Below are 14,830 nucleotides of genomic sequence, written 5' to 3' on the forward strand. Positions count from 1 at the left end.
GACAGAGACATCGAATCCTGCTCCATCCTTAAACTAAACGAGCCCTGCCTTCGTCCTTCACAGGCTGCTATTTTGAATGTCAGTTTTTTTTTTTTTTCTTTCAGACATGAGCATCTTAGTCATGTTGTAAACACCAAAGGTCCTTTAGAAGAGCTGCTGAGTGACACAGCCAATACCCGCATCACCCCCACCTCTTCACCTCTATCTGACTCCCATCTCTTAGTCTCAGAACCACTCTCCCCCATAACTACCCCCCTCATCCAGGAGATCGACAGCACACACTCATAAGTGGCAGGACAACAATAGAGAAAATGGCCCACTCCGAGACTAATGAGAGTCTTGCAGAGAAGATAACAGTCAGCACGGCTTTCACACTTTCCCCCACATACGTCTGCTTTTGTGTGCCTGTCACAGACAATTATGATTTGAGCCGGGGGAGACTGAGGGAGAGGAGAAGACTGAGGGAGAAGGAAAGGAGAAAGATGGCAGAACATATGTTGGCTTTTGTTTGGTTGTCATACTGTGCAGTTCTTCGCTGTCAGAGATGAGGACAGGACTGACATTCCTGTCTTGCAGGAAATCACGCACAGAACGAGCAGTATGGTTGGTGGCATTGTCATGCTGGAGGGTCATGTCAGGATGAACCTGCAGGAAGGGTACCACATGAGGGAGGAGGATGTCTTCCCTGTAATGCACAGCGTTGAGATTGCTTGCAATGACAACAAGTTATGTCCGATGATGCTGTGACACACCGCCCCAGACCATCACGGACCCTCCACCTCCAAATCGATCCCACTCCAGAGTACAGGCCTCGGTGTAACGCTCATTCCTTCGACGATAAACACGTATCCAATCATCACCCCTAGTGAGACAAAACCGTGACTTTTGAGTGAAGAGCCCATTTTGCCAGTCCTGTCTGGTCCAGCGATGGTGGGTTTGTGCCCATAGGGGATGTTGTTGCCGGTGAGGAACTGTCCTACAAGCCCTCAGTCTAGCCTCTCTCAGCCTACTGCGGACAGTCTGAGCACTGATGGAGAGACTGTGCGTTCCTGGTGTAACTCGGGCTGTTGTTGTTGCCATCCTGTACCTGTCTCACAGCTGTGTTGTTCGGCTGTACTGATCCTGTGCAGGTGTTACACTTGGTCTGCCACTGCGAGGACGATCAGCTTTCTGTCCTGTCTCCCTGTAGGGCTGTCTTAGGCGTCTCACAGTACGGACATTGCAATTTATTGCCCTGGTCACATCTGCAGTCCTCATGCCTCCTTGCAGCATGCCTAAGGCACGTTTCCGCAGATGAGCAGGGACCCTGGGCATCTTTCTTTTGGTGTTTTTCAGAGTCAGTAGAAAGGCCTCTTTAGTGTCCTAAGTTTTCACCACTGTGACTTTAATTGCCTACCGTCTGCAAACTGTTAGTGTCTTAACGACCGTTCCACAGGTGCATGTTCATTAATTGTTTATGGTTCATTGAACAAGCATGGGAAACAGTGTTTTAACCCTTTACAATGAAGATCTGTGAAGTTATTTGGATTTTTACGAATTATCTTTGAAAGACAGGGTCCTGAAAAAAGGACGTTTCTTTTTTTGCTGAGTTTAGTCTATTTTTAAAAACTACTGTTTCATTCATCTAGTGTTCTAAGTTTTAATTGTTAAGCAGTACACCAACTATGAAATATGTCTGTCAGACATATCAGTGTGGATGACGGATCACCAGCTCAAGCTGAACCTCGGCAAGACGGAGCTGCTCTTCCTCCCGGGGAAGGACTGCCCGTTCCATGATCTCGCCATCACGGTTGACAACTCCCTTGTGTCCTCCTCCCAGAGTGCTAAGAACCTTGGCGTGATCCTGGACAACACCCTGTCGTTCTCCACTAACATCAAGGCGGTGACCCGATCCTGTAGGTTCATGCTCTACAACATTCGCAGAGTACGACCCTGCCTCACACAGGAAGCGGCGCAGGTCCTAATCCAGGCACTTGTCATCTCCCGTCTGGATTACTGCAACTCGCTGTTGGCTGGGCTCCCTGCCTGTGCCATTAAACCCCTACAACTCATCCAGAACGCCGCAGCCCGTCTGGTGTTCAACCTTCCCAAGTTCTCTCACGTCACCCCGCTCCTCCGCTCTCTCCACTGGCTTCCAGTTGAAGCTCGCATCCGCTACAAGACCATGGTGATTGCCTACGGAGCTGTGAAGGGAACGGCACCTCCATACCTTCAGGCTCTGATCAGGCCCTACACCCAAACAAGGGCACTGCGTTCATCCACCACTGGCCTGCTGGCCCCCCTACCTCTGAGGAAGCACAGTTCCCGCTCAGCCCAGTCAAAACTGTTCGCTGCTCTGGCACCCCAATGGTGGAACAAGCTCCCTCACGACGCCAGGACAGCGGAGTCAATCACCACCTTCCGGAGACACCTGAAACCCCACCTCTTTAAGGAATACCTAGGATAGGATAAAGTAATCCTTCTAACCCTCCCCTTAAAAGATTTAGATGCACTATTGTAAAGTGGTTGTTCCACTGGATATCATAAGGTGAATGCACCATTTTGTAAGTCGCTCTGGATAAGAGCGTCTGCTAAATGACTTAAATGTAAATGTAAATGTAATGAGGAGAATGGAAAAGTTTTCCGTAGTTGATTCCATTAGCGATCCTCTAGCTGGCTACTTCTACCTTTACCCACTATCTCTCCATCTTCTCCCCCACTTTCTATATATACTGTATCTCTCTCTTTTTTCTTCTCTCTTTGTCTCACCACTGAGTTCCTGCTCGTTTTCTCTCAGCTAGCCTGTGTAGTTCCCTCTGACCTCAGGCTACGAGACATGATTGGATTAGAAGCTTGGTAGGAGGAGATGCTCTGTTCAATCAGTGTCTGGGATCTTTGTCTGCGTAGGTATGTGTTCCGGTACGTTCCTGCAGGTGTGCATGCTTCTATAGAGACGTGTCTGTGTGTGCAGGAACATGGCTCCCCCCGCTTTCCCCTCCCACACTGATTGAGGCCATTTGATCTCGCTGTGTGTTTTTCCTATCACGCTAATCCGCTGCTCATTGACAGCGTAAACATGTAGCTTCACACTCATTAGACTGTTTACAGAGGCTGTCCATTATATTCACTCACACGCCCTCTGAATATGAGCACAGCACACTGGGTCTCATTGAATTGCTGCATGAGAAGGGATAGTCTATTTTCTCCTGTAGGTGGAACTCCATACATCTACCTACCATATCCATCCAGAACTATACCAATCCACCCAATATCCATGAAATATTAGTAACTCTTTTGAGTGTACAGTGCCTTGCAAAAGTATTCATCCCCTTTGGCGTTTTTCCTATTTTGTTGCGTTACAGGTTGTCATTGAAATTGATTTTTATTTGGATTTCATGTAATGTACATACACTAATTCTCCAAATTGGTGAAGTGAAAAAATGTACTTGTTTCAAAAAAATTCAAAAAATAAGTAAAAGTGGTGCGTGCATATGTATTCACCTCCTTTGCTATGAAGCCCCTAAATAAGATCAGGTGGAACCAATTAGCTTCAGAAGTCACATAATTAGATTGCACACAGGTGGGCTTTATTTAACTAAGTGTCACATGATCTCAGTGTATATATACACCTGTTCTGAAAGGCCCCAGAGTCTGCAACACCACTAAGCAAGGGGAACCACCAAGCAAGCAGCACCATGAAGACCAAGGAGCTCTCCAAACAGGTTAGGGACAAAGTTGTGGAGAAGTACAGATCAGGGTTGGGTTATAAAAAAATATCAGAACATTTTAACATCCCACCGATCACTATTAAATCCATTATTAAAAAAATTGAAAGAATATGGCACCACAACAAACCTGCCAAGAGAGGGCCGCCCACCAAAACTCACGGACCAGGCAAGCTGGGCATTAATCAGAGAGGCAACAAAGAGACCAAAGATAACCCTGAAGGAGCTGCAAAGCTCCACAGCGGAGATTGGAGTATCTGTCCATAGGACCAATTTAAGCCGTACACTCCAGAGCTGGGCTTTACAGAAGAGTGATCAGAAAAAAGCCATTGCTTAAAAAAAGGCATGTGGGAGACTCCAAACATATGAGAGAAGGTACTCTGATCAGATGAGACTAAAATTGAGCTTTTTGGCCATCAAGGGAAACACTATGTCTGGCGCAAACCCAACACATCATTACCCCGAGGAACCTCATCACACCAAGGATCCGCATCCCTACAGTGAAGCATGGTGGTAGCAGCATCATGCTGTGGGGAAGTTTTTCCATCAGCAGGGACTGGAAAACTGGTCAGAATTGAAGGAATGATGGATGGCACTAAATATAGGGAAATTCTTGAGGGAAACCTGTTTGTCTTCCAGAGATTTGTTCACCTTCCAGCAGGACAATGACCCTAAGCATACTGCTAAAGCAACATTCGAGTGGTTTAAGGGGAAACATTTAAATGTCTTGGAATGGCCTAGTCAAATCCCAGACCTCAATCCTCTTGAGAATCTGTAGTATGACTTAAAGATTGCTGTACACCAGCGGAACCCATCCAACTTGAAGGAGCTGGAGCAGTTTTGCCTTGAAGAATGGGCAGAAACCTCAGGGCTAGATATGCCAAGAGACTTGCAGCTGTAATTGCTGCAAAAGGTGGCTCTACAAAGTATTGACTTTGGGGAGGTGAATAGTTATGCATGCTCAAGTAAAGTTATTTGTTGTTTGATTCACAAAAAAATATATTTTGCATCTTCAAAGTGGTAGGCATGTTGTGTAAATCAAATGATACAAACCCCCCAAAAATATTTTAATTCCAGGTTGTAAGGCAACAATATTGGAAAAATGCAAAAGGGGGTGAATACTTTCGCAAGCCACTAGGTTTAATTTCAACCAACCCTCTGTGTCCGTGGTCGGGGGAGGAGTCACGTGTCCCCGCTCCGACAGGATCCAGACATGTTAATGGAACCTATAGCCTGCCCTTCCTCCAGAGACTGGGATCCGTGGGCCGGGAGGTGGCCTAGAATTTGATTGTCCCTTAATCGGCGTGTCGGGAGGAAAGCCCATCCATAAAACATGGAGAGGGCAACGGCAGATTGTCTGAGGAGGCATGAGTAAGCACCTAGGGATGTGCAAAGAATTCCAATGCGTAGGGAAGGGAGGGGGGGGGGGGGGTACATGGGTTGGCCCGTACAGCTCCACCTCTCCTCCCCAGCACCACACTGTTATTAATTTCATTTTCATGTAGTGCATATCCAAACCTTTGTCCCTAGGTTTGACAGTATCTGGAGCTGGTCGGATTGTTTCTTTTGTATTTCTTTTTGGGAGGAAGATAAATAATATTTGTTCCTGTTGCCTGAGCTGTTATTACTCAGCTTCTGCAGTGCTGCTGGCACGCTGCTGGCACCATTACAGCATGGGAACACTGTCCTGAATAGAAGAGTTAGTCGAACCGTGTGAGTGTGTGGCGTTAGGTAGCCTACGTCTTCTTGATCATTTGGATGACCAGTCAATCATCTGAAGACTCGTGAGTGGGAACAGACAGTTGAGTTGAATCCCAGTTGAATCCCAGCCAAAGCCAAAGCCCACATCACTTGATGCATATGAGAGTGGAACAGGACATGGCCATTTTCTCCACCCCACCGCTTTAATATACACTGGCAAATTTCCAATGTGAAAGAGTCAGGCCATCAGTCTGAGACAGCCAGACACAGGGCACGGTAGCACCAGGTGCCATCCACAGATAACCTCTGTCTTTGTGACATGCTGACATGTGGATGTAGTCTGTTACCAGCTTTGTCATCAGGTCTGCCTCCCCGAACTCTCTCTCTCTCTTTCGGTCTCATGGACAGTGTTTCGTTATTCATCACAGGGCAATGAAATACGCTATCTTTTTTCTATTTACTTTGCTCTTCCTCACTCATTAGCACCTCTTGCATTTACCCTATTTAACTTTTTTTTCACATTTGTGTTAGAAGGCATTTTATCTTGGCCTCAATTGTTAAAAATTGTCAAATCTGACTTAAGTAAATCTCTGCATCTCTATCAGGAGAGAAATGTGACATGCGATATACAGAAGTCCATAGATTACATACATAATTTAAGTACGGTAAGGGATAAACACCGGCTTTCTGTACATTACTTTGGAATTAATGGACGACACACTAGGACGATGGGTTTGCGGAGTCCCTCTGTGGAGTTAATTTTTCCAAGGTAATATACAGAGTGGAGGCGTTTTATCCCGCTTATACAGTACCAGAGATTCCAAAGAAAACAATACTAAAACACACATTTCTGGTATAGAATAGAAATGATATGTTTTCATTTATATTTTCATTTTGATAAGTACATTTATACTTTTTTACCATCCCACCAGACCTGGTTGCTAGTCCGTTGCCAGAGACGTGATCCAATCGTCCGTTCTTTTTATTCGGTTGCCATGGTGGCCGGAAACGTTTTTATCCCTTGCTTGCTTGCTTGCTAGCCAACTATAGCTAGCACAGTCATGTCAAACAGTACAGACAGAATAACAGCAGAGTAGCTGCATTTGCCTTTGTTTATGCTGTTTTCTAGTGGCATTTATTTGGATACATCCATAACAATGAGCTGATGATGCACCATTTCACCTGGCATAGAAAAGTTACTCACTCTTCATTACAGTACAGGAGATCACGTTGCAAAAAAAAAGCTAGCTATATCGTTTGGCGCTAGCAAACCTTCCAATATAACAACCGAATTCAACAATACCAGTTGGTCAAACTATAGTGAACAGAAATATAAACGCAACAATTTCAAAGATTTTACTGAGTTACAGTTCATATAAGGAAGTCAGTCATTTGAAATAAATTCATTAGGCCCTAATCTATGGATTTCACATGACTGGGCAAGCGTGCTGCCATGGATGGTCCTTGAAAGGCACACCTATGGCAGGCCGTGCCAATCAGAACGAGTTTTCCCCACAAAATGGCTTTATTACAGACAGAAATACTGTTCAACAGGGATTATTGTGGCAAAGGAGAAATGCTTACTAACAGGGATGTTTAAAATTTGTGCACAGAATCTGAGAGAAATAAACTGGGATCTTTTCTTTCAGCTCATTTAACATGGGACTAACACTTTACATGTTGCGTTTATAATTTTGTTCAGTGTAGAAACACGTGGGAGGATTTGACAGCATAGTGACATTTTACATGATGACTGCAGCATTGAGGACATTTACATGCACAGTAATAATTCGGTATTAAACTGATTATGACAGTTGGCAGATTATGCAATAGTCATGTAAACACCTTACTCTTTATCGTAATCGGCGGTAAGGTCAAACTCGAAGTAGGCATACGCTGATTAACACCTGGTTTTCTGAGCAATCTTTTTTAGCACATGTAACTTTAATTGCCGTTCCAGTAGTGTATTTGATCTGCGCATGTGCTATCACCAGCCGAGCGAACCTCGGAACAACAGAATGGCTGCGTTTCAAACTCATAAAAAGACACACCCTCGCCTTATGCCGTTGGGGGAATCCAGGTCACCATCTTGGACGTCGATCCAAACAAGGGAATTTCGCAACGTAAACCCCTCGGCCTCGTTTTTGATGGAGTTTGAAACGCCCCATAATTCATTCCGCGATAATTGTACATCCACTAAGTAAAGTCAGCCGAAATGTAAAACCTCAACGTCAAATATGGATAAGTTAACATACAAGTGTAAGTCAAATAGAATGTAAAAAGGTTAGAATGTGTGCTACTAATGCACATTACGGCACAAACACCTATTGTAAAAGTAATGATGTTTTTGTTTGGTTAGCTTATGGAAATTGTAAAAAAACAAACATTTTCCGTCACAAGTTCCAGTCTAACGTTAGTTAGCTAATTAATTTGCTAGCTATCATACAGTAGGTGTATATTCATAAATTATATAGTAAATATAGGTAGACATGCAATCATAATTGACTGCAGCGCATATAAAGCACCCACAAGCTGCCGGTGGCTGTCATCGCGGGATGAAGCAGTGACGAATTTCCGGACAAGGGCGTTCCATTTAAAAATCATTCCTTCCTCCTTCGCCCTGCAAGTGAATACTCGTGAGACGTCATCGGAAGTGCCTACTTAATTTGAGGGCTGAGGGGATTGGGTGTGTCGTTTAAGTGTTTGGAATGCGGCCAATGTATACGTCATAGAGGTAGTTTCCACATTCAAACTTTATATGTCCGAACTCAGGAACTGATATGCTTACCAAAAATAATATGGTCACTATGGTAGAGCGTTTATTTGATTGGCGTTTATCCGAGTGCCATCACTTAGCCTGATTTCAGATGTGTCAATGTAAACAGGATGATGAGGGAAATTGTTATTTTGGCTAAGCATCTAAACGTTTTAATCGAACTATTGCATTATTTTGCGCACCGTACTCATTGACGGATCACTCAACACGTTAGGACATCAGATGCTGCAAAAACTGATTAATCCTAGTTAGCTACATTTTTCCTCATTGGACCTGCGTTTAGAATGTATCCAATTTCCGTTTGTGTGGTTGTTGATTTGACTTTGTAACACTGTAGCAAGTACGATCTGCACGGTGCAGTGTTTTAGAACGGTAAAATGGCGCTTATTGTTGGAATTACTTCATAGGTGTTCTATATATTTTCCAACTGTCCCATATCTGGTTTTAATGCCAACTCTAAAATTCCCTTTTAGCCAATCAGAAATGAGTATTCAACAATAACGTGGTATAAATTATAATAATAGGCTGCTCCATGGAAATTGAAAGGACAAAACAGCTGCGCGCTATATGCAGTCTTGTGAATGAACTGGAATGACTTTGCAGTGATAATGTGATGAGCGATATCGTTTTTCACTGCGGATCATAAAGCAGGGCGTTCATTAGAAGCATGTTTTTATCATGTTGTCCGCGGCGACGCCTGTGTTCTCTATGGATATAATGGCACCTTGTCTGCCGTTCCCCGTGGCTTCTGAAATTTAAATTTCTTGGCCTAATGAGCCGTTGTTCCCCCAGTGGTGAATCGATAGGACTGCGAAACTGCTGACACTGTAGCTTTTTTCGCTTTAGTAAACAATTTGACGACGAGAAGTGTGTTGTGCTGCGTTGGGCGCAGAGATTTCTCTGGGATTGATAAAATTACATTTGTATTCCTGCCGCTTCCCTCTCACCATCAAACGTTTTGAATTACTTTGGAGAAGAAAACACCCTATTTTTCTCGATTTAATAAGATCATGTATTTATGTCCCTGCACTGTCACCTTTTCCAGTGATATATGTATAATCCATTGACCTTTTGATCCTTTGAATTTCAGAATTTAAGTGAGTTGTTAAAGGGCACTCTATAAAAATTTAAAAATTGGTCACCTCTGAATGATTACACACACATAAGTAGTGTTTAACAACTTCATTTAAATAACATACTGTTGTATGTTATGCTTCAAGCTCACCTCGTTATTAAAATGTGCTTCGCTTCTCTGCCTGACCTTCAAATTATCTCAAGGTTTTGCGACCTTATGAGTCTATTAATGCAGGCCTTGCTGACTGTACCACTCATATTACCTGGTTAATCATGCATGATCTCCTCTTCCACACACTGCACCTGCTGTAAAATAATAATACTGATGCCATCAACATGCACTCAATGTGTTGCGGGTCCTATTTTACTTTGGAACGTTTACTTTACCCACATCTCTTACAAGGTGGTATGTCTCTTGCTCCTCTTTGGGTGTTGGCCTCAATTGAGGATGTCTAGTCGGCCTGATGTTTAGAAGAACACACCCTTTTGAGTCATTGTTGTGATGTATCTGGTAGTCACTCACTGCCTGACATAAACAATATTTTCTGATTTTAGTCAGTCAATGAATTCGAAACATCCCAAACTGCTGTTAATGCCGTGTGGGAAAAGTATCTGTTTGTGGGGACATTACTATGTTTTTGCTTGAGTGGCACAACAAAGGCAAATACATGGTTGGTGTGTTTCCCCTAATGACCAGGAAATAATAATAATAATAATAGCAACAAAAATGTTTAAATAAATGGAAATACCCTAACGGAGTCAGTTAATTACTGAGAGGCTGGTTGTGTAGGATGACACTGCTTGCCTCGCCTTTTCTGGTTCCTGCTTGATTAAGCTATGGGTTGATCCTCTGCGTTCTGCTCAGGCTGATCAACCCAATCAGGAGCGGTGAGGATCGGGAGACGCAAGGAGAATACCTTATGTGTGTTTTTATAACATCCCGTTGGATCAAACCGGACCTAGATCTCTCCCCTCAACACCTGCAGCAAAAATGTACAATTTCTCTCATCTCCACCGTCACATCTCTGCTCCCTCTGTCAGTCACGGTACAGACGAGAGCATGAGATGTGCCTTTTTAAACGGGCACCTTGAAGACCAGAACATGTCTTTTTTTCATTTTTTGCCATATTAGCTTGTGGGTACTTGTCTTGAGTAAGAACATGAATCCCTCTCCAACTGAAAGATGGACACACACCGTGTACGACTAGGCACTGGCTCCTCTGTGTGTCTATGTACAAACCTGAGACACTGAAGTGGAGCCCTAGAGACTGACTCATGTGAACAGAGATGGAGCTATGATCCAGCAGGGTAATGAAGGAGGATTGTCTCCATCCGTCAGAGGAGCACTCCACTCAGCCACTGGTATCCCACTGCCCCTCCCCTCCCTCCGACATGCAGCATAAATCTACTTTCTCTTCCAGGAGGGATCAGACCTACGTCAAAGTGGCAGAGAGAGATCTCTGTAAAGACACTGGGACAATGGCCGCACTTCTCCTGTCAAATCCAGGACCAGCAACCTGCCACCCCTCCCTGTTCCCCCCCCCCCCCCCACTCAGTCACACCTCTGTAGGCAGCTCTGGAACAGTTTCAGCAGGCTTCAGCTCAGCAGACTGCCTTGCCACTGGGAGGCTCAGTCAGTCCTCCTGTTGGTATTCTGAACACATCCTCTCCCTCTCTTCTCCTCCTCTCTCTCTTCTCTTCTCTCTCCCTCCTAAAATTGGCATTAGAAAGGAAACAGAAAGCAGGACTCATCAAGCCGCAGGCCTGGAATATGATGTGCTGATGTGTTGTATACGTCTTCAGCAATCTAGTGGGATTGTTGTGCAAGGAAAGTATGTTAGTATGGTATGCTGGCTGCCAGCCTGGTAGGGATGGTTTGGGTTTGTTCAACTCCTGGAGTCACCCACTGCCTCACAGTACGACTGACCAGCTGGCACCCAGGCTGCCTGGCACCTCCTTACGGTTATTTATAAACTTTGTCTGGATGTCTTCCATTGAAAAAGTGTCTGAAATCCATTTAGTCAACCTACTCTTAGTCTTCGCTCTCTGTCTCTCTCTCGCTTGTTCTCTCTCTGCATTTCTTTCTCCATCACCCCTCTCATAAGTATGTCTATGAATCAATGGGGAGGATTTGCATGTACAGTAGACAGCGTTGAGGTCTAATAAACCTAGTAAATCTTCAGTCAGCACAATGCTGATAGACTTCTGCTCCCCGGTGTAGACCAGCTGTGAGTAGAGCTGACAGTGAAGCAGCACTCATAGCCAAGATGCAGAGAAGTTCCTATTTTTATTATCAGACTCAACAGTTGAGGATCCACTCACCAGTGACCCAGCTTAATCAATTTTGTGGCATACTGACTTGTTTACATGGCTGTTTCAGTCATAACTTCTACTGTATTTAGATAATCATAGCCAATCACGAAACCCTCATTAAAACCAGTCAGTATTCATCACACGAAAACTGAATGATCATTCAACTTCGTCATGACCCGTCATGTTAATATCACTTGAAGGAAGTCGTCATTTAAGCTCATTCACTTCCTGTCATTCTTCCAAACACCCATAACCTTTCACATTTATTTAAAGTTATCGTTGTCAGCAGTCCCTGTGACAGGGAAGCGGCCAATCAACCTCTGCAGCCAATGACACATCGCTCAAATTTTTTTTAACTCCCCGCCCAGGCCTGCTAAAGACATGGGTCTGAGCTCGTCTCACTGGGACTTCAATCACCTGGGTGGGATTGTATGACGGGCTTTCTGGCCAAGAGCCCTAAGATGGAGATGCCATTTCACCCCCAGCACAATTTGTACATAGCTCATACAAATACTCACAATTGTTTCACCCACACTGTCCAGACAAAAACACTTGCCTCTCCCACGCGTCCCTCATCCCTAACGCATTCCCTCCTGGTGCAGCCGTACGTATCACACCGTCTTCCCCTGCCCTATCTTGTAGCGGCGCCAAATCAACAGGGTTATACATCAGAGCCTATGTGGTACTGATACAGCGCCGAGGCCTATCCCCTGTAAATACTCACACGGGACTATACACTTTTTCTTATGACCTCGACTTTCTCTTCTCTCGTCCTGCTGCTCTTTTCTCCGTCTGTCAATATGTTGACTGTGTTTATGTATTCAGAGAGGGAGAACAGCCATATTAGCAGCCATTACCGCTACCCTCGTGGCGCTTCCTCTGGCGGATATAATGTGCAGAGATGCACCTGGCTTTTCCTGTTTAACATTCATGAATATTTAAACCCATGGCATCTGCATTCCCGCCTCCCCAGCGCTTTCCAATAATAGGTGGGCCTTGTGGAGACGAGGGGAAAATAGAGAGGCGTTCAGCTGCATAAAGAATTGCTCCTATCCCGCTGCCCTCTCTTTTTAAAGCTCTTTGTGTAGTTTTCGTATTCACATCCGTCCATTCAGAAAACGGTTACTAATGATGGTATCTGAGGATGTCGCTCTGTGAGACTGGCCATTTTTAGCAGTGGATGCAACACTCTATTACGGAATCTTACTTGGATTTTATTCCCTATTCGTTATGTGTTCAGTGACTAATTCAATATTTACATTTTAGTCATTTAGCAGGCGCTCTTAGCGTTAGCGACTTAGTCGCGAGTGCGTACGTTTTTGTAAATATAATTGAATGTGAATTTACCCACAGTAGTTAGTATGATTTTTTTGTACATTCACATTCTATTATGATGAACATCAGTCACTGTCAGAGAGGGAGATGTCCCCAGGGTTTATTGACTACTCAGTTGAGCTGTCAAGGGTGGAATATGTGTTGATAGAGCTATGCAGAGGAGGGCGTGTGTGTGTATATATATAGAGATATATATATATATATATATATATATATATATATATATATATATATATATATATATATATATATATATATATATATATATATATATAATATCTTTCACTGCAATATTTATCATGGTACTGTATAATCAAGGGAGGTCAAAAATGGGCCACACAGTCACAGTGGGTTTCACAGTGATAGATCTCATTTCTGCAGCTCTTTTCAAATACAAAATATGTTCAGATGGAAAATAACTGTTTTATTGCTGGGAACAGGAAGGAAGAAATTCCCTCTGCCCTAGCACTCATTTCTATCTTTTGACTTGTGGCATTAATGGCGGTGATTCAGCAACCCTACTGAGCCCGCTCTCACCGCGATGTCAGTTCTGCTAAATACACCAGCAGTTAATAATAGTCAATGTGGTTTCATTTTCTTTTCGCTCCGAGTCTCATTCTGGTGTAGTATATCATCAATGAGCTGAACCAGCGTCATTGTTTTCTCTCCTGTTGCAGTGGGTGCCAGTCCTGACAGATTTCCAGAGGAGGGAGACTCTCTGGGGCTTTGTGCCCCCCCAGACCACCCCTGCTGCTGGGGAGCTCCACAACCCCATCACCCTGCACCTGGGAGACTACAACATGGACGGCTTCCCTGACGCCCTGGTCATCCTGCGCAATACTAGCGGGAGGTGAGTGGTACACTGACCCATAGGAAAAATTTATTAGGGGAGAGGTCTCCTGCCAGGTCAGATTAGGCTCTGTTAGATAAGAATACATTGGTAATCGCTACGACTTTCAATTATCTATTTTATGTTCACTGACCCAAAATGCTTTTTGGATTAGATTGGTGTGCAGACAGTATGATTGTACGTTGAAAGCCAATATTATGTGTCAATATCCATATAAAACATGTCATTCTAACCTTGAATGGCTTTAGATTTAAATAGATTAGAGGAATGAATGTTCAGTGATGAAGTGAAAGCCCCAGGTCACACTTCAGCATGGGGACATGACCGATAAGAGCCAAAGTTAGCAGCAGTCTTTAAAATGCTCCTGACCCTGGGATGAGGTGGCACGGTCAGAGAGGACAGACAGCAGGAAGAGGATGTGTGGATTATCAGCAGCCCATAGATTGAGATAAGATATCAGTCAGGACAGGGCCAAAGTTAGGCCTTTTTATGCCGATTGTTCTCTTCCCTCTGTGTGACTTCATAATAGACAAAGACATAGTAAGAAAGATGTGGAACATTTCTGGGACATTGGTGAAACACACACACATAAACGAACATGTGCACCTTAATTTCCGCTGGAGGGTCAGTCGAATCTCTCCGGCAGCTTAACTCCTTCTTCTCTTTGGGTCACCTTCATCCTGGGAGGTCTGTTCTAATTCCACCAAGTCCATGTCTTTAAGCCATGGAATTGAATCACATGTTAAGCCCTGTACCAACCATCATACATGACCAATCCAGGGTCATAGTTTAAAACCAGATGAGGAACATGGACAGAAGATGGCTGTGAGGATTTGACGATGGTGACGATTAATAAGGATTCTCTTGTCAGTAACTACAAACCATGTTGCTGGTATGTAGTACTGTATAAATACCATCAAAACAGATGGTCCGGTTTCATCCCAAGACTCGGCAATGGCCTGTATTTGCGACATTGTGTTGATCTAGCCTACAAGTTCATACATCTTGACGTTAGTTTGTAATTGTCTGCGGTTGCGTGCCGCATTGGTGTTCATTGGTTGGGTGTACTCTGTGCTC

At 44.1% G+C, this 14,830-nt stretch overlaps 1 protein-coding gene across 1 annotated transcript in view; it reads left to right on the forward strand.

The window, feature by feature from the left end:
* itfg1 (integrin alpha FG-GAP repeat containing 1) overlaps window positions 1-14,830 on the forward strand; it is a 129,068-nt gene that overhangs the window by 29,716 nt on the left and 84,522 nt on the right. The window contains exon 10 of the mRNA XM_014126507.3: window positions 13,581-13,753. Within this exon, the coding sequence (XP_013981982.3) occupies window positions 13,581-13,753 (173 nt within the window). The remainder of the gene's footprint in view (window positions 1-13,580; window positions 13,754-14,830) is intronic.

Source organism: Salmo salar, chromosome 11 (genome assembly GCF_965601325.2).
Source record: "Salmo salar chromosome 11, fSalSal1, whole genome shotgun sequence".
Classification (NCBI taxonomy): domain Eukaryota; kingdom Metazoa; phylum Chordata; class Actinopteri; order Salmoniformes; family Salmonidae; genus Salmo; species Salmo salar.